Here is an 18909-nt window from a genome sequence, read left to right as displayed (position 1 = left end):
TAAAATAATCCCCCATCAATAAACATCAATAAAAAAGGATAAAGATTTTTGGAAGCATTTTATATGTTCATGTAGATAGCCAGGGCTTTCTATTTACTGTTTCATTTCTTTAAAATATGCCTTTTAGTCAAATACATTATACTTAAAAAATGATCAGATAGTTAACACATTTTATATATTAATGAAACGTAACTGTCTTTGTTCGGGTAAAGGGGTTTTTGTGTGATCATAGTATCAAAGTATCAAATCACCTTCCTCTTTGAATCCCAAACAGAAATGCATATACAATCAGGATAAAATACATATAATAAAAGGGCTAAAATTATTCGCTTCTGAGAAAATACAGAGTAATAGTGTCATAGAAATGTAGGAATATTACCATTTTTAAAGGTTTTGTGAGCACTTTCTGGCGCACTGGCCAAAACAAGAAGGATTAAATGTCCTGATTAAATGTTAAGTCATAAACTTAAGTGTTGTATTTATACCCAGATCTAAAATTCTTTAAAGCTTCATGAATAAAAAACAAAAGGATAAAACATGAAAAGGATTTGCAGGATTTATTTTTTTTACGGAAATCCGTAATGTGAATGACCTGCATGTAAATATGAATTATGTTTTTTTTTGGTACACAAAACCACACAAATGTTATAAATGGACTCTTTAATTCCTTAGAATTAATTACTTATTAAGCCTTCGTTACTGGACCGTTACGACCTCAACATTACTGAACGTGTTTGGGATTACTTGGATTGTGAGAAGCAGAGAATAAAAGTAACAACTGAACTGCAAGGAAACTGCAAGCAAATCTCTATGAAGCTGTAATAAAGGCAAAGAGTGCACAAACACTAAATAACGAACGTGGCTTCTGAGTAGTTTTCAGTTAAATATGCTAAGAAATATGAACACTTTAGTACTTACTGGCTGTTTCGACTGAAGGGTGGTCTCTGACTTCTGCACAGTACTCTACTTTCCTGAAGAGCTTGGCTTCACCAGTCTTTGTATGTAAATGATATGCATAAGTTCTGATCAGCTGACCACTTAACAAGTGAAACACCGTATTTAACAAGCAGTCTACTTCTTGTTTCTGCAACAGCCTGTTCAAATATGAACATCGCAACCATGATGAATTCAACATGGACTGTTTTTTATAGCTTAGTTTTTACATGTGGACTCGAGAGCAAACGGCACAGAGTTCACACTCCATCAAACTCTTTTATTTAAAAAAAATGTTAAGGAGAATTCGGCCATTTTCATGATGTGGGCCCTCGGAGGAAACTGACAGAGGTCAAAGGAGACATCAAAACTGGAATATCAAAAGCCATCCATGTTCACACTGAGTGGTGGTTGCCAGGTTGTTAATGTACTTGGCTGTGGCTCGTGGGTTTGATTCCTGCTCATGGCTACTGCTATAGTGCCTTTGAGCGAGGCATTTTTTCCCAGAGCGACTGTCCCTGCAGCAGCTTCAAGCGTGTTGCTTTGGGCAACAGCATCAGCTAAACGTGAATGCTAGAAATGCTCCGTTTGGTCCAGGACTGGAAAATGACGTTGGGTGGGTTCTGCAGCCGCTCTGCTATTCCTGCTGTAGCTACTCTCTATTGTCTGTTGCCTTCTGCTATGAGGAGAAAAGAGGGAACGAAAAGAGAAAGTCTAGAGGATTTTGAAGGCGTCTTTACTGTCTCTGTGCCACTGCTCCATCGCTAACTCAAGGGAATCGTTCTAGTTCTCCATCTCTAGTTTCATCTATCTCTCTTCTCTGCTCCGAGTGAGCCTGTTCGCTTCTTTCGTTTTCTAAACGACTGATGTCGTCTCTGCACTGGTTTCAGGATGCGATGCACTATTTTATCTCTCTCCAGCGGCGAGGTCATTTCCTTTCTTGCCAGTAAAGTGTTGCTGAGTCTCGCTCTCTTCTAACTGTGTTATTTATCTAACTCTGCTCATCCTTCCTGCTTTCTCTCTTTCTTTTTCTCTCCATCACACTCCCTTTCTTGCCCTACCATAACCCATTTCATCCATTTACTTCCTATCATTCCTTGCCTTATCTTTCTTTTCTTTAGCTCTCACTCTTTGTCCTTGTCCTCCCCTCTTCTCTTCCTGCTGTGATGTTACTTTCTCTATCCATCTCTATCACAGTAGATCTGTCTTTCTTTTTCTCCCAACGTCTGCATCAATCTATTATCCCTTGCTCAAGTGAAGATACAGCCTGCCCACTCTCCTCTGTGTGCTGTCGATATTTTAGGGGAAAAAAACTCACCCTCCTCTTCTTCTGAAACAAAAATTTCTGCCTTCGGTCAATACCGCCCACTCCGCCTCTTCACAGACAGACTTCCTGAACTTCTGCTTCACCTTCAACCACCTCTACTTTTTTCCATTCAGAACAACACACTCACCCAGACAAACACATTCTCAAAACATATTTTGACATTTCAGAGCGGCTTTGTACTGCTCTAAGAGAACATAACAGACAACAGTTACATCCTTTGAAATTAAATTGTCTTCCCCTGTCTCTGGGGATAAAGTCCAGCTAGATGCCCTTGCCACAGTTTTGAGGTCAATTGTGTGTCTTTTGTGTGTTTTCTATCCTTTAGCCTAACTTGAATCCAGAATGCTTGGCCAATTAGGGAGATTCCACATGCTCTTCACTTCACAGCCTCCAGTGAGGTGTTCCTTCTCCACTATGCCCCAATAAAGTCTGGCATAACTGAGAGCGCCTGAAAAATAACTGTACCCCATCATACCTTCTTCTTCTAGTTATATGGCATGGTGCAATCTTCGTCCACAATTTATAAATGTCTGACATGAAGGTCCTTGATTAACAGTTTGGGAGAGTGAAAGATCTCCTAGTTCCAGTCAGACCTTCAAGCATCCACAATTTTGGGTTCTCTCCGATTAAAGACGACTCGTCAGATGAAGTCTTTGGACACAGCCTCCACGAAGTTGGGCGCCGACATGAGTATGGAGATGGTGCAGATGATGTTGAAGACACTGAATGCCACCAGGCAGAGGCGGTCGATGACAGCTGCGGCAAACTTCCACTGCTCTGCCACGCTCTCGCTTTCGTCCTGTGCACGGAAGCGGTCAGCGATGTAGCGCACCTCATCCAGGATCACCTGGAGCTGCGGATCACCTCCTCCACTGCCTCCTGAGCATGAGCAGCCTCCCCCACCACCCGACACTGTGCTGGGACACCCAGGGGCCTCCACGTTCGGCGTAGGAGGGGGCGGGGGGCTGCAGAACTGCGAAGGGAGATGTGGGGGTGGGCTGGAGGATGGCACAGCCGGGGGCGACACCACAGCAGGACGGGTGCCACCCTGCATGCTGTTCCTCTGGACGGACTCTGCCAGTAGTGGTGGTGGTGAAGCCTCATCCAGGCTGGAGAAGCCAATGTAGAGCAGGTTGCCGTTGTTGTTGGCGCTGTTGCTTTGTGAGTGCAGGTGATTGGGGTGGCCTGCAGCAGCTGCCACATGAAGCAGGCTCTGAGGGTGCAGCGGGTGAAGAGTGGTAGGAGGGTGATGGTGGTGATGGTGTAAGTCGGCCGAGGCTGAACCTCCCGCATTGGGGATGCTGCCGCTCTGAGAGCCTGAGGAGCAGCGGCGCAGGTGAGGAGCGCAGGGAGGACGCTCAGGAACCTCTCCTTCGCCAGGCCGCTTCATCCGCAAGAACCATGCCACCCACTGGAGTAACACAAGCTGGACCTGAGGGAAGAGAGAAAATGCAAGAAACTTAATTTTACTATGTAATTTTCACTATGTCAGAATGACATAACAAAAAGCTTTTTCTCACACACAAGAATACAAAACTACAGGAGCTAAAAACGTTGACACAATTTTTCTGGTATTTTATTATTCTTGTAACATTTTTGTAGTTTTTTAGCATCTTTTTCATATTTATTTACATGAATATTTTCCATCTTCTGTTTATCAAAGAGAATTCAACATGCTGGTCTTGTTTTTCCTTTAAGACACACATATACATAAACTCTTCTGATTGGCTGCTGTGTATTATGCCTCATTCGGGGAAAAAATGAATGAACATGTTGTTATGTTTGGACTAAAGTAGTCTGTGATGTGAAAAAATTAACTTCATCATCATCTACCACTTCTAGAGTCCATGTGCAGTAACAACACTCCTTATCACTTCCACATGAATGACAAGGATAAACTTCTCTAGGCTGAAGGTTACTTCCACGTTACTTTCCTTATATGGAGTGTATTGAGTGGGGTGCAAACTGCTCATTTAAAGCAAATTTTACATAAAGCATTAATCTCTTATTTCAAAACCACAAAGAAAATTGAGATTTTCCATTTAAAACCATATACATTATACTAGCTATACTACCACAACAATAATACAGCATTACAAAGAGTACTTCTCAATTTTTGTTGCTTTTTCTATACTTATCAATAATTCATGCTGAACAGACCAATTCTAACGCTCCAAAATGGTTTTGGACCAAAGTCTTGTTACATTAACTTATAAAAGTTAAGAATGTTTTTCCTTCTATTGTAAAGTTATTTTTTTGAAGACAGCAATGATATGTAAGTATTAAAAGTTTGGTGGTAGAGGTAGTAGTGTCTGTATTATAGATACAGTTAGGCATGACTATTGCACAACAGCCAGAACCTTGAATGACCAGCATAAAACCTTTTGCTGTCATAGGAAAACCATCTCCAAACACTTTGTGTATTGATGTAACTTTAAATGTTCGTTTCTCTAATTTTCTGTTGACCCACTCAGGGTGAAATGTTAGCATGTAAAGGCCAGTTCGCTTTTTCAAATGATGAAAAAGGAAATAAATAAAAAATGATTTTCTTATTTCACTGATAGTGAAATAGACTACTGGTGGAAAAAGCAATTGTAGACTGTCATGCTGAGTAAATACTAAATTAAATATGCTATTAGGTTAGCTGAAGGCTTGTCTCACAAGTCCAAGCCTTCATGAGTTCCGCATGGATTTGGTATAATTTCACAGTGGAATTGAGTAGATGGGGAATGACTGGGTCTGTGCAGTACATGCAAAGGAATGAGGCAGTAAATCTCGCCTTATTACAGCTCTGAAATTACTGCGCTTCACCTACTCCCACGGCAGCATTTCAGTATGTTCAGTCTGTGTGATATAATCGATAGAAAGGCTATATAGAGGGTTAGAGAGGAGGCAGTCATTTCACCAGCCAAGAAATGCTGTAGATAAGCACCACCTTAACAAAAGCATGATTAATGTTGACAAATATCTGAAGTAAACATATGCAAAAACGCCTTTGTTCATTGGCTAAGGCAAGACGTGCCAGGCAGAAAGCTATTTTAAAAAGACAGACATACAGGGTGGTTGTAGGGGACAGAGGGCTTTGAGGCAGAAAGAAAGAAGTGACAGAACAGCATTATTGTCTTGTTCTCCGGAAGCCTGCCCAAGGGAAGGCATAAACCATAATGATATGCTCAGTGAAGGTGCCACTGCTGTCACCAACAGACGAAAGCGCTGGCTAAGGAGACAAACCTTTTTCACAGAGCGACTCGTACATTTCCAAGATAAAACGCGGCACACACCGACATCTGTTTCCAATGAGTCAATACAGCACAATATCTTCCTTTGAGGCAAGACCTTGTTCCTCATGTCATTAGATAATTCATCAATGTGAACCATGAAGAACCAAAGTATCCATGCTCTCGTTGTAAAAGATTAGTCAAGGCTTAGGGTTGGATAATCTGGATAAATTCTGCTTAATTATAGATACATTCCACTGATTTTTCTAAATTTCTGAATAATTAACAAGTTAAGATGTAAACAGTCGCTCAGAGTGGGCCGATGTGAAGTGATGTTTCAGAAAGACAAAGACTCAGAACTGTTCATAGTGGAGGTGATAGGAACCAGATAAATAGTGTAATGCTTCTATAAACTCCCTTAGAAAGTATTTTACATGAAACCGTAATGTATGTGTAGCCTGGTGACCGTTTGACAATCCTTTTGCAATCAGGTTTTGGCATGTATTTTCTAAAAATCTATTCTTGGTGGAGAGATACATTAAAGGATTTTTCTTCCACATTTACCACTATTTCCAATGATTAACGTTAAATATAAGAAATCTGAAGACATGTAGGTTCATGGGTCATTTTGAATTATAAATAGAGTACATTTGTGTTGTAGACATCACAAGCCCTGGTTCCCATCACCAACACTGAAGAGTCAGTGGGTTTCTCTACAATGTACCGTTCCACATCATACTACTCTGACTGACTCCTCAATCGCATCTCAGTGACGGAATTTTGCAAAAATAAAAAAAATCAGTGGGATTCCCATTTAAGCCCAAACTGTACTGTCCAGTAGAAATAGTTTTCCTATTGTCCTCTATTATAAGTGTGTTTTGAGGCAATGAGTTTCCTATTCTTAACTAATTCCAGGGAAGTGGTGAAATCACTGTTTGGGATAATGGATCATATGCTACAAATGTTCCAGACAGTGATTAGGCTCTGAAATGATATGAAATGATAATCACAACTTAGAAACTTTTTTAAGGAAATGTTAAAGCACAAAAATGTGGGAGCAAATATAGGGTAGACCACAGGCCTTTGTCTCATCTATATAGAGTATCTATATAAAGACAAGTATTTGATTAGCTGGAACTACAGTACTGTTCCTGTACCTTTATTTATTTGTTTTCCGATTAAAAACAGCAAGTTTTAGAGTCAGGAAAAAAGAAGACATAACAGAAGATTACACAGAAGACTAAATGTATATTTTTTTCAGTGTGCAGTGCACCCAAAGTTTGCCTTTATTACAGCTTCCATTCTCTTCAGGAGACTTGCTTTCAGTTTCCAAAGAAATCTGCAAGGATATTTTTCCACACTTTCAAAGTTCAGTCGTTGAAGTTGGTTGCATTTTATAGTTCCTGTGATCCAATTAATCTTAAACACATTAAATGATGTCATTTCGGTAACAGCTACACATCCTCACAGTGTTGTCTTCTCACAGTGGAAGTATGGACAGAAATATCTATGGATTTTTTCAGATCTGAAACAAGAGTGGAGATTGATTTTTCTCCTCCCTCTCAAAGATGAACGTACTGTTTACCTGATGAGGACAATTTTGGTGGTCTACCAGGTCTTGCATGGTTCTTAGGAGTACATATTGTAAAAAATGTTTTGAGCAGTAGTTATAGAAACGTCCGTTTTTCCACTTACTTTCCTATCCTCAGAATGAACTCTAATATAATAATTTTCACTTAGTTGCTGTTTTGAATGGAAATTACACAAATAAAGGCTGGTCTCTGACTGTTATACAGTACTTTAAATCCAAGGTTCCTGCCACTCAGACTGAAAGTGAGACTAGACTGTACTTGCACTTCATACATTCACTTCATACCTTTACATAAAGTTGCAGCTGATCTCTCACAAGACGTGCAAACAGCCTAACCCTGGGTTTCCTATCTTTACATCTCAAGGGCAGCACTGTGTTCTGTTGAAATGGTCTTGGTCATTATTTATCTGTCTCATTATTTCTATAGCCGTTCAGTACAACCATAACCAACACTACATTAACTATGCATACTTAATGGAAAATGAATTGCTAGCAAATATATGAAGCATGTTAGAAATTTTCTCCAGATAATGAATGTGAATATGCTGGCACGCTATCTTTGACAAGCCTTGTTTTGCATTCATGGTGCCGCACTGTCTCTAAAACTATCATTATCTGAGAGGGTGCTTAGAACGATTTCCTCTGGCAGCACACAAACGATCTTTGCGCAAAGACGTTTTTAGAAACCTGGTCCTGATCAGAACCTCATGACCTAGATTACCATAGAGACGACTGGGACAGAGAGTGACTAACCCACTGATTGTGTGGGGAGGGGTGCGTTAGTGCGACTAAGCACAAACACACAGAATAATGCTTTACTAATTTTTCCATATTAGTCATGTAAAAACGGCGTGCGCTCTGTAATTATTCATTTCCGAGGCATTTTTTTAATCACACATTTATAACATCATTACATATTTAAATTTAAACGCACCAAAAACACACAGTCATTCAAAAATGACCTAAAACAACCTTAACACTGCCATCATGAACAGCTGAGTGCTTTTATCCTAATGCGTTATCATTAGTCCCCATTGATACTGATGAATGAAAAATTTGCATTGAGCCAGCCAATATAGCACTTCCTTTGTAAACAAGCTGCCTGTCTGTGAATAATCATAGACATTTTACCCCTATTGTGATTCTAAGGTCACAACACATCTGCAATGGCAGCCAGTGGTTGATATTAGTCTTTGCAGGCTGAATGAGCGTGCTCATTACTGGGTGGCTTCTGGTGAAGTTGGCATTATGAGCAGGCAAAGTTCGATTAAAACATTGGCTGAATTGCTAATTGGCCAGCAAAATGCCAAAGTAAGGCCATTCATCAGAACAGATAGATTGCAGATCCAAGTCCATCTGTACTCCATTTACTCAGTCGTACCACCCTGGCAAGGCCGATCCATATTATTAGTGACTCGGGTAACTTAATGGCACCTATCAATACAGCAAGAAAACAAGTAGGAAATAAATTACCTTGAGGAGTTGAGATGCATACATCTGCAGTAATGGATATGCATTTATACAGACATATGCAAAAGTCTTATCACCCTTGGTCAAATGGCTTGTTTTGTTGATTTGAAATTAAGGAAACATACCACATTATCTACAGAGATTATCATCTACTCTCTACAGCTGGTATTTTCTGCCAATTTAGTGTGAAACGTATTTTAATTTTTTTTGCTAAGTTTGAAAATTGAAAAAAAAAAACAACACCAAATATAATGTGCCATAACATTTGCACAGAGCATATTTCGTTTTATTTTGTTTTCCCATAGGCTAAATTCAGCAAATAAACAGTAATAGACCACAGTGTATGAATGTGAGTACTCAAATGTTAAAATGACTTAAAATGCTCATCCCTACTAGCAGCCATGAGAAATTAGTTAAGCTTAGCTAACCTTAGGTAGGCTCAATGCTTACCCGTTCAGGAGAAAATCAGTGAAATCGGCATTCATCTAAAAGTCCCTCTGGGTCTACGTCTTTCAAATGCATCATCAATATTTACTCGCATTTTACTAAATCTCCGGCCATGGAGCTTTTTAGAAGGATACAGAGGTTTTTAAGGTCGGAATCCAGTTCGTTTGCTTGCATCCATGGCTGCAGCACGCTGTGTTCACCAATTGGTTTCAAATCTGCCACCCTGGGGTGTTGAAACGGTACTGGGGAATTGTCAGTGGGTGTGATCACAGGCCAAAACACAAACAGACTTTCCGCTCCGGCAACAGAAAGTTCAAAGGGGAACATACTGGCTGTTGCACTGTTGTCAGAGAAGCTAGGAGTTCAACTTTGCATGTTTCCTTAATCTCTGATCACATATTGTAGTCATTTTATGATTTAGTACAGTAAAAATATTACATATTGTTTCCCTAATTATTACTACCTCTAATCTAATATCAGAATTACAACCGATAATTGCATTTTTTTGCCTTGAGCACTTCATTTTGATCTTGCTCCCATGCTGACTCTATGTAGTCACCATTTCTGGACACGTCCAGAATCCTTTTCAGCTTACTAAAATGCACAGTACAGTGGAGAACACCAGAGGTGGGCAGTAATTAGTTATAATTGCTTAGTTACATTTACTCAAGTAAAAGTTTGATGGATTTATACTTTCCTGAAATTTTTCCAATATTGATACTTTTACTTTGTCTCAAGTACATTTGTGAGGAAAGGGTTGTACTTCTTACATTTTAGTCATTAATGTCTAGTTATTAATTCCTTTTTTAATGTTTAATTTCATCTGTTCTGCTTTGTAATGCATTTGTGCTTACTTCTGACTTTTTGAGGTTATTACTTTATTTTAGACCTTAAATAGTCCAAAAAGAGGAGAACAGCCCCAAAAAACATCAGTTCAGAAGCTGATAGATGCTGGATGAACTATGAAGCAGAGATATTCATGAATAACATCTTGTCAGTTCTATTTTAATTTCTAATCTTTAGCAGACAATTTTAGTTTAGTATCGTTATTTGCGGTAGGCTTTACATCGTACAAAAACTCTGCCTGGTTCAACAGACTGTCTGTTTTTATAGAAGAACCTTCAATCTAAAGGACAGAACTGACGTGTTAAATGCAGTAAATGTGGTGTTTAAAGGTTGGTTAGTTTGTTGTTAGGATAGGAAGTATGCTAGCTAGCTATCACAATGAATAATCCTCAACTTTTGGTAAGTTTGAAAGCAATGTAACTTAATAAAACTTCAGCTATATAAGCTATAAAAAATGATCTATTGCACAAGCTAGCATAGCTATAAAACCTACAGACTAACCAACCATTTTAAGTTGTTTTGCCTTTGGATTTTTTTAGTGATAGACATGTTATACAACAGTTCGATAACCGCAGCTTTAAATATCTTGGAAATTAATCAGTGCCTAATATGTCAACTTTTTATGCATAGTGCAGATATGGATTGTAGTACTGCAATTGTTCCAAAATGCAAATAAATATTTAAAGAAATGGCTATTGATATTAGTATCGGCCCACAGGGAGATGTAAATTATCGGTTTTTGTGACAGCTCACAAGTTCCATATTAGCACGTGCTTAAACAGACTTACCCATTTGGGCATATTTCCTCCATTTGGGTCATGATGATGATACTGTAGCACAACCACCGTCGCTATGACTGACATTCCGACAATGATCATTATACTAGCAAAGTACTGCCCTGATAGAGAGAAAGAGCAGAGGAGAGAAAGAGGAAAAAGAGAATGCATTAACCTTTAATATATGTCTCTTAGTACGATGGCTTCTCTCCACCTGCAAAAACAATGATTGGCTTACAAAAAAATGCAATAAGGAGAAAGAAAGAGAGTAAGAGAGTGAGCAATGAGGAGAGTATGTGAGACCGAGAAGGAGCAGCATGCAGGAAAGAGGAATGACTCATAAGCAAGCAGTTAGGGGAAGAGAAGGAGTGACAAGGAGGGAGGACGAGAGCTAGTGAGCCATTCATAACCCAACACATGCCAACAGTTGCTATATATCCCCACAGATCATGACTCTGCGCTTTTCAGGAGGCCATAAATGAGGGAGGAAAGAAAAATGGGGATTTGGGGGGCTGACAAAAGGCCTTGGTTTCACTAGCTCATCCTTGCCTCCACGTTTTTTCTGTATGCCCATTCATTCCCACTGAACTGATTTTACTTCTGTTCCAAAATTTATTCAGCCAATTACATTTAGAAGACAAGCAGATGGTCTGGTCGCCAGGGTGAGACCACAGCCGTTTGGCTTTTGCACAAAATGAAGTTCAGTTCGTTGTGAAAAAGAACAGCCTGCAGTGCTTTCAGGCCAAACCTTTAACATCTATATTCATAACCCCATAATTCAGAACAACCCTGCTGTCAATTAATTAAGTGGAAACTAAATGAGGACTACATCAACTGAAAGTGTCGCATAGCATCTAATATAGGGTTTCTCAGTGCGTAGAGGAACACTATGGCCAAATGGATGTGGACACTTCACTATCACGCCTATATGAGCTTGTTTGACATCTCATTCCAAAAAAACATATCAACACTCTGTTGACAGCCTCCACTCTTTTGGGAAGGTATTCTACAAGACTTTGGAGTGTGTCTGTGAAAATGTATTCAAGTCTGTCAGGACTTCAATCAGAATGTTGAATGAGAAGGCCAGATCATAGCCAAATTTCCAAATTCATTCCAAATGTGTACAGTAGGGCTTTGTGGCCACTGCAGTTCCTTGGCAAACCAAGTCTTTATGGAGCTTGCTTTGTGCACAGAGGCACAATCTTGCTGAAACAGGAAAGGACCTTTTTCAAACCCCCTACTGTTGCCACAATATTGGAAGCATATCATTGTGTAAAATGTCTTTGCATGCTGCTGCATTAACATTACCCTGCACTGGAACTAAGGGGCCAAGCCCAGACACTGAAAAACAGCCCTGGTCCATTATCCCTCCTCTACCAAACTTTACTGTTGGCACTATACATCCCCGTAAGTAGCATTCTCCAAACCCAGATTCATTCATCAGACTGTCAGACAGTGAAGTGTAATTCATCACAGCGGAGAAAACATTTCTACTGCTCCAGAGTCCAGTGAAAGAGTGCTTTACACCAATCTAGCCAACGCTTCGTTGCGCACAGTGATCTTAGGCCTGTGTGCAGCTGCTCCTGGTGCACAGTTCTTGTGCTGATGTTGCTTCCAGAGGCAGTTTAGAACTGATGTTCTACATGATGCTATAGACAACAGGCAAACTTTCTGGGCTGTGTGCTTCAGCTCTGGTCCCGTTCTGTGAGTTTGCATGGTCGACTGCTTTGTGACTGAGCTTGTGTTGCTTCTGGATGCTTCCATTTGACGATAACAGCACTTAGAGTTGACCAGCGCAGATCTAGCAGGGCAGAAATTTTATGTACTGACTTGTGGCAAAGGCATCCAATGACAAAGCCACATTTAAGACGCTGAGTTCTTCAGTATAACCCATTCTAATGTTTGTCTATTGAGATTGAAGAGCTTTGGGCTTAACTTTATACACCTGTTAGGGTGTGGCTAAAGCATCTGAACGCAATAAATAGGAAGCTACATTTGGCCATACAGTGTACTTCACGAAGAAAGATTTCTCAGATTTCTCAAGGGTGACTGAGCCACATAAGTTAAGCTGAATCAAGGCTGACATACACTACTCTGGGAGCAGATTTAAGGAGCTAAAAGGGGACAAAGACAGAGTCTGTGGATTAGATAGGCCCTTCTCTAGTTAAATTAGGTGTGTTAGCAGCTATAGGTGGAGGGGCAATAGCTTTGGGTCTCTGAATTGCAGGGGGGCTGCACATTACATAACAACAATAAGAGTAAATGACCTTTTTATTGGATAGGTTGACTGGTTGTAAATGGTCATAATACCAATCCATCTCACTGATTCAAGGTGCCCCCCCTTTGCACAATGCCATGGAAGAACCTTTTAGTGCATGGTTCTTAAACTGGGTGTTGTGGCTGCAAAAACACCACTCAAATTTATAAGTTGTATCTCCAGTCACTGATTTTTAATAAGTAAACCTGCTGCAGCCATTTCTAACAAGAGCTACTTCTTTAAACATTATTCAAATTTAACATACATGCCAACCAATCACAATTTGCAGCCATCTAGTGTAATCAAAGTAATCTGAAATGTCATAGAGACAACATCATACCAGGTCAGCAATACCTGTGGAAAAAGCTAGCAAAACAGACATATTCTGGCAAGACATGGTCCTAGTTTGTTTAGTGTAATAGTCTAATTAATAACCATGGAAACAGAAGGACAAGGGCTGAGGTACACAGTGGCACTACCTATCCACAAAAAGAGCCTTATTTAAAAAAAAAAATCTGAGAACTGCTGCTTTAGCGAACCAATTTTGTACAATCCTCTGTGACCTTTCCACCATCCAAAAACACCCCTCTAATCATCGATGGTTTCATTCAGGGGCACATTCATCCTCTTCTCAAACTCCAGAGCCATTTCATATACAGCATTAAAAGAGAGAGTGAAAGAGAAGGAGAGACCATGCACCCACATGAGACAGAAAAAGTGAAAGAGAACATGTGGGAGAGTGCAGGAAAGCTACTACATAGAAAAAAATCACTCCTCAGAAAACAAACCTGAGCCCGTCCTGAGACAGACGCTGAACACGAAAGCCCCAAACCCAATATAATGTCAGGCCTCATCGGACTCGGGTTGGGTATGTGGAGTCTAACCGTTATTATGCTAAGTCAGTTTATTTAATCTGCTCTAGTCATAATGGTAGATATACATAATTAAAACGTAATATACATTTGTTACATAATATGTAATACACAATAATAACAACAAAATATATTTGTTGTTATTATTGCGGGCACGTACCATAAGCAATGATGTTCACACTATTCCAGCACTGCCTCATTCAAAAAACCGATTAAGTAAACAAATGCTAAGATGAGTTAGTCAGGTTCACTTGGGGGGCTTCAAAGTAACATTCTGCCAAGGGGGTCCTATAGTCTACAGCTGGCTGTGGTGTTTAAGCATAGAGAATAGGACTGAAACAATTATTTGACACTAACGATAATGTTGACAATAAGAAATAATCAGCAAATATTTTCAAAGTGACGCACAACCTAGAGTGAGTTAATGACTGAACCGGAACAGAGCAGCAGTTCACACCTGTGTGAGCAGATATGAACAAATATGGCCTACGGTTAAAAAAAGAAGGCAAGGAGCATTTTCTTAAAATCAAGGAAAGCCACACACAACAAATGCAAGTCCAACTTAGCTTTCAATGGAACCATAACACTACTTTTAACCACCATAAAATATATGCAGGTGAGGATGCACAGTTCACATTGTAGCTCATCATACATCACTAATGTTAGTTAGCTTCTGTTCGTATTTAGCAGCTACTTCAAACATTTGAGAGCTCACGCTATCACTGTGTTAGATACATACTTTACACATGTAACTACTCAAGAGCTGGTTAATTAGCTTCAAATACAACTCATTTTGTACACAGTTTTCATGTGAAAAAAATGCCAATGCTTGTATTGGAAACCTGTTCACTGATAGCGTGTGAAATAGCACGTTACACTAGTTAAATGAGGCTGCAGCCTGATGAGCTGTAATTTTAATTTACACATTTACTATTCGATTCCATTATTCTATCACTTATTACTGTTTATAGGCAACAAAGCATCACATGTTTTTCCCATGGTGGGAAAATAGGTCTTGATGAACAGCAAGAACAGCTGCTCAGTTTGTTAGAATACTGCCAAACATCTTATTATTACATCACATTTAAGCCAATTAATTGATTATTAGTTGTTCCAAACACGTTCAGTGATACTGATGTCTGGGGTGGTCAGTCCATTGTTCTGAGAACACCAGCAGCGGCTACAACCCTTTCAGACCCATTAAAGCTGATTAATTATTTGTTAGTTGATTCATTTGCATGAATAACTGAATATTCATTTTTTGCAGCCCTAAAAGAGAACTCTAAAATGAACAGGGCAGGGCTACTCTAGGACTTGAGAAGCACTGATGTCAAGGCTCAAACTGCACATGTACACCATGCATACAAATCACTGTTTTGCACTGTGAATGAATTTAAATATGTGCCTTATTTAGATGGTCTAAACACTCAAGCACACACACTTACCTATGAGTGGAATGGAGTCAGAGGTCGCAGGCATAATTTCTGCCACCAGTAACATGAAGACTGTCAGCGAGAGGAGGACGGTAATACCTGTAGGGAGAGATGAAAAGAGATAAAACATGTTTGGCAGAATCCACTGAGGTGAAAATGAGCTCTAATTGGGGTTCAGTATCTTCTCCTGACTGACCGGTGCTATCACTTTAAAACTAAGCGGAACCCCCTGCTTTGGATGGATTAGTATGGGACCGAATTTGATTGGCCTGTGCAGTGTAGCTTGATGGAGCAATACATAAGGGGAATTACATTGAGCCATTTGTCTTTTCCAATCACACTTTACTCCTCTTCATGTCCTCCTCTCCCTCCCTCTCGCTCTGCTCTCTATCTTTTCCACTCCTCCTTCCTCCCACCGCTCTCGTCCACCCATCCATCTCCATTTCTCACTAAAATCTCCCTAAATCTTCTTCTGTAGGCTCTTGTGACCTTTATTTATTTATTCGTTCTTTTAGCTCAAATTTCAAGAAGTGCTCTGCTGGCATAACAGATGTCCAATAAAATACCCGTCACCAGCGCCATCACTCGCTGGGATCGATAGGCAAGATGGATGCGCCTTTAAGAAACAGCTATTAATAAATGAGCCCTGAAAAAATGGGAGGCATATCAGTAACTGTCCAGTTTCAGCCACCTAAAGAAAACAGTAGACAGCACCTGAGGCTGAACAAGAAAAGTGGATGTGCGTATATGCAAGCTATTGTGTGTTGCTACACTTCCAGATGTTAAGAGGCTTTTCATGCAGTGCTTAGTCTGTGAGAAAAGTCAGTGACCCGCTTTCATTTCATGTCAAAACGGCCGTTAAGTGCAAGGTATTTGTTTTGTGTCATGAAAAAAAAGAAGAAAACATATTTAACCAAAAATTAACACAGAAGCCTCAACACTCACTCTTTACCTTTATTACAGCTTCTGTTTTACTCAGGAGGAAGTTCAGCGTAGAAGTTTGTTGTTTTTTCTGCTTCTCTGGATCCAAATAATCCCAAACACATTCAGTGATGTTGAGGTCTGGACTGGTTTATTTCTAAATTCTAAGTCCGCTTACAATATTTGTATCATTTTATGTACCAAAAACTGATGAAAATGATTCATATTTATATAAGGGTCATTCTGTTCACCTAGAGTTTGGTAGGTCACAGATTTCCAAGGGAATAAAAATCCATGCAAACTTCAGTTGGACTCTTTGGTGTGTCAGCCCCTTCTGAGAACACCAGCAGCTTCTTTGTTTGATTTGCGTTGTTTTTTTTTTCGTCTATTTCTTTTTCTCAGTTCAAGGTTTCTTGAGAGCTGCATATCCTTTCAGACTCATAGTGCTGACTTGTCTTCTCACACTAGAAGGATGGACACTTGCAGTCGTTTTAGATCTAAAGCAAGACTGTAACTTGAATGTCTCAAAGATGAAAGCTTTAAGTTCTGTTTATCTGATGGGGACAGTTCTGGTGGACTACTTACATTTACGGTATTTGGCAGACGCTCTTATCCAGAGCGACTTACAATTTGATTATTGTTACACTGGTAGGCAAAGGCAGTGTTAGGAGTCTTGCCCAAGGACCCTTATTGGTATAGTGTAGGGTGTTTGCCCAGGTGGGGACTGAACCCCAGTCTACAGCGTAGAAGGCAGAGATGTTACCCACTACACTAACCAACCACCCACTTGGTCTTGTGCAGTTGTTTGGAGTGGCATTGAGTGTGTTAACATGCAGTTAGTAAATCCAATCATAATCAGATTTTGGCAATTATCTGATTATTCAAGGGGCCACATATACAGCATACCCCTATATCTTAGATCGGATAAAAGGCCAAGAAATCCGGTTAAGAAATCAAATATGCAACGAGACATGTATACACTTACACTGATTCCTTTCTTAGTCTGAATATATATGAAAACAGAGCTCTGTCGCTTGATGAAATGAAGATTTTAAACATCATCTTCTAGATGGTGTACATTCACATTTCACAAAAGTGACTCTTTACTCTTGACGTTACGTCGTGTCTTATTCTGTGAGTTTATTGGCTGGTTGCAAAGCAGAAATCCAATCACTGTCTGACTCATGTAGATCCGAGTTTTCCTGTTATCTGATTGACTATCCAAGTTTATGTAAACCTGCTGAATGAAATATTGACAGAGTGATTTTCTGCTGCTATCAGATTATTAAGTGCATGTAAACAAACTCATTTTCTCTGTGTCTATTAATCATTTTTTGACCTCCAGTTTTTTGGAAACTCTCATTTAGTGTCCCTAATTTCCCCTCTTTACATCTGATCTCAGAAATATCCTGAAAAATGAAAAACCGGTTCAGAATGGCTGGTTTGACAGGAAATTAAATGAAGGGTGGTCACAGGCCTGTAGTACTGTAATGTGAAAGCATCTCTGCATTGCTACATATTCAGATTAAAAGAAAATAAAAAATGGATTTTTCATATCGTGTTTAAGGTATGTGGGGCCTGACGTTGGTCCTGGAAAGCCAATGTGGGAAAAGGTGTCGCGTTGCTCTCTCTCCCCCTCTCTCGTCCATTGATTTTGTTTAATTACATCGATAGATTAATTACCCACACGGGTCTAAAGCAAAGCACCTTTCCCCAGTCCCCAGTTCCCTAAACCGTTCCTAGTTTTCCTTCCAAACACCACCAACTTGTTCTTTTAAATTCTGCACAACCCTTTTGAAAAAATTCATTTCTTGCCCTTCTCCCTACAGTCACCCGCTCACACTCTTTCTTGCTCTTTTACTGTTGTTCCCCAAATGCCTTTTAGCTTCATACATTTTTGTTTTGCTTAATTCTCTTACGGTCTCTCAATCTTTCTGTCTTTGTTTCTCTATATACTGAAAGTGTTTGAGGAAGAGCCAGCCCACTGCTATACCTCCACCCACTCTTATGTTCCTTCTTCTCATTCCCTCTCTCTATTAGCAGCGACATGTTCTTTCATAGCAACCGTTCCAAGGTTGAACAAGCTTTACAGAACATTTGCCAAATATCCCATTCAAATTAATGAGCACTCCGCTTTGCTTTTGTCCAAATACCTACACTCAGAACGATACGAGTTATTCATGTCAGATGATATTATTTTGTATGGGTGTGCAGGGACGTTTCTTGCTCGGAGTGGTATACACAGGGGCACAGGAGTGATTTGGAAAAACAAATACTAATTTAATTCAAGAAACAGGGCTGTTAGCAAATTATGCAGATGGTTAAACAGATAAATTAACAACAGTTTAGGGCAGAGCAAGTTCTCAAGCTTACACTGGGTAAAACGGGCATTTTATGTCATTATACAGGAGTCAATACAACTTAGAAAATTGAATTTTAATGGATTATGGTACAAGAATGCTCCCTGACTAAAGATCTTGAGATGTACCCGTGAGGGTACCAACACAGTGACAAGAGGGGTCCTGCCCCAATGCCAGTTTCATACCTTTTCTTCTGATTGTATAGAGAATCAACAAAACATCTTATTTGACCAGGGGCACTAAACAGTCTCCCATGTAAATTCAAAAAAGCATTTTTATGAGAGGTTAAATGCACAGACTCATCAAAATGCTACAGCCGTCTGATACTTGCTGTTCTACTTGGTGTTCAAAAATAAATTTGCCACATTTGCCAGAATCATGAATCATATTTATTCTGTAAATATATTTTAAGCTCATCTGGTTCAAGCAAAATACAAGTAGACTGAATTATGTGCATT

General features: G+C 39.7%; 1 protein-coding gene across 1 annotated transcript in view; it reads right to left on the bottom strand.

Annotated features, from left to right (window-relative positions):
• Positions 1–540: 540 nt before the first annotated feature.
• The window catches only part of chrna11 (cholinergic receptor, nicotinic, alpha 11), a 79332-nt gene continuing 60963 nt past the window's right edge, over positions 541–18909 (bottom strand). Inside the window, exons 8-10 of the mRNA XM_017715344.2 lie at positions 15183–15269; positions 10621–10730; positions 541–3692 (exon numbers count right to left, since the gene is read on the bottom strand). Of these exons, the coding sequence (XP_017570833.1) occupies positions 2901–3692; positions 10621–10730; positions 15183–15269 (989 nt within the window). The 3' untranslated portion in view covers positions 541–2900. The remainder of the gene's footprint in view (positions 3693–10620; positions 10731–15182; positions 15270–18909) is intronic.

This window comes from Pygocentrus nattereri, chromosome 1 (assembly GCF_015220715.1).
Source record: "Pygocentrus nattereri isolate fPygNat1 chromosome 1, fPygNat1.pri, whole genome shotgun sequence".
Lineage (NCBI taxonomy): Eukaryota > Metazoa > Chordata > Actinopteri > Characiformes > Serrasalmidae > Pygocentrus > Pygocentrus nattereri.
This window is presented reverse-complemented; position numbering and strand designations above follow the sequence as displayed.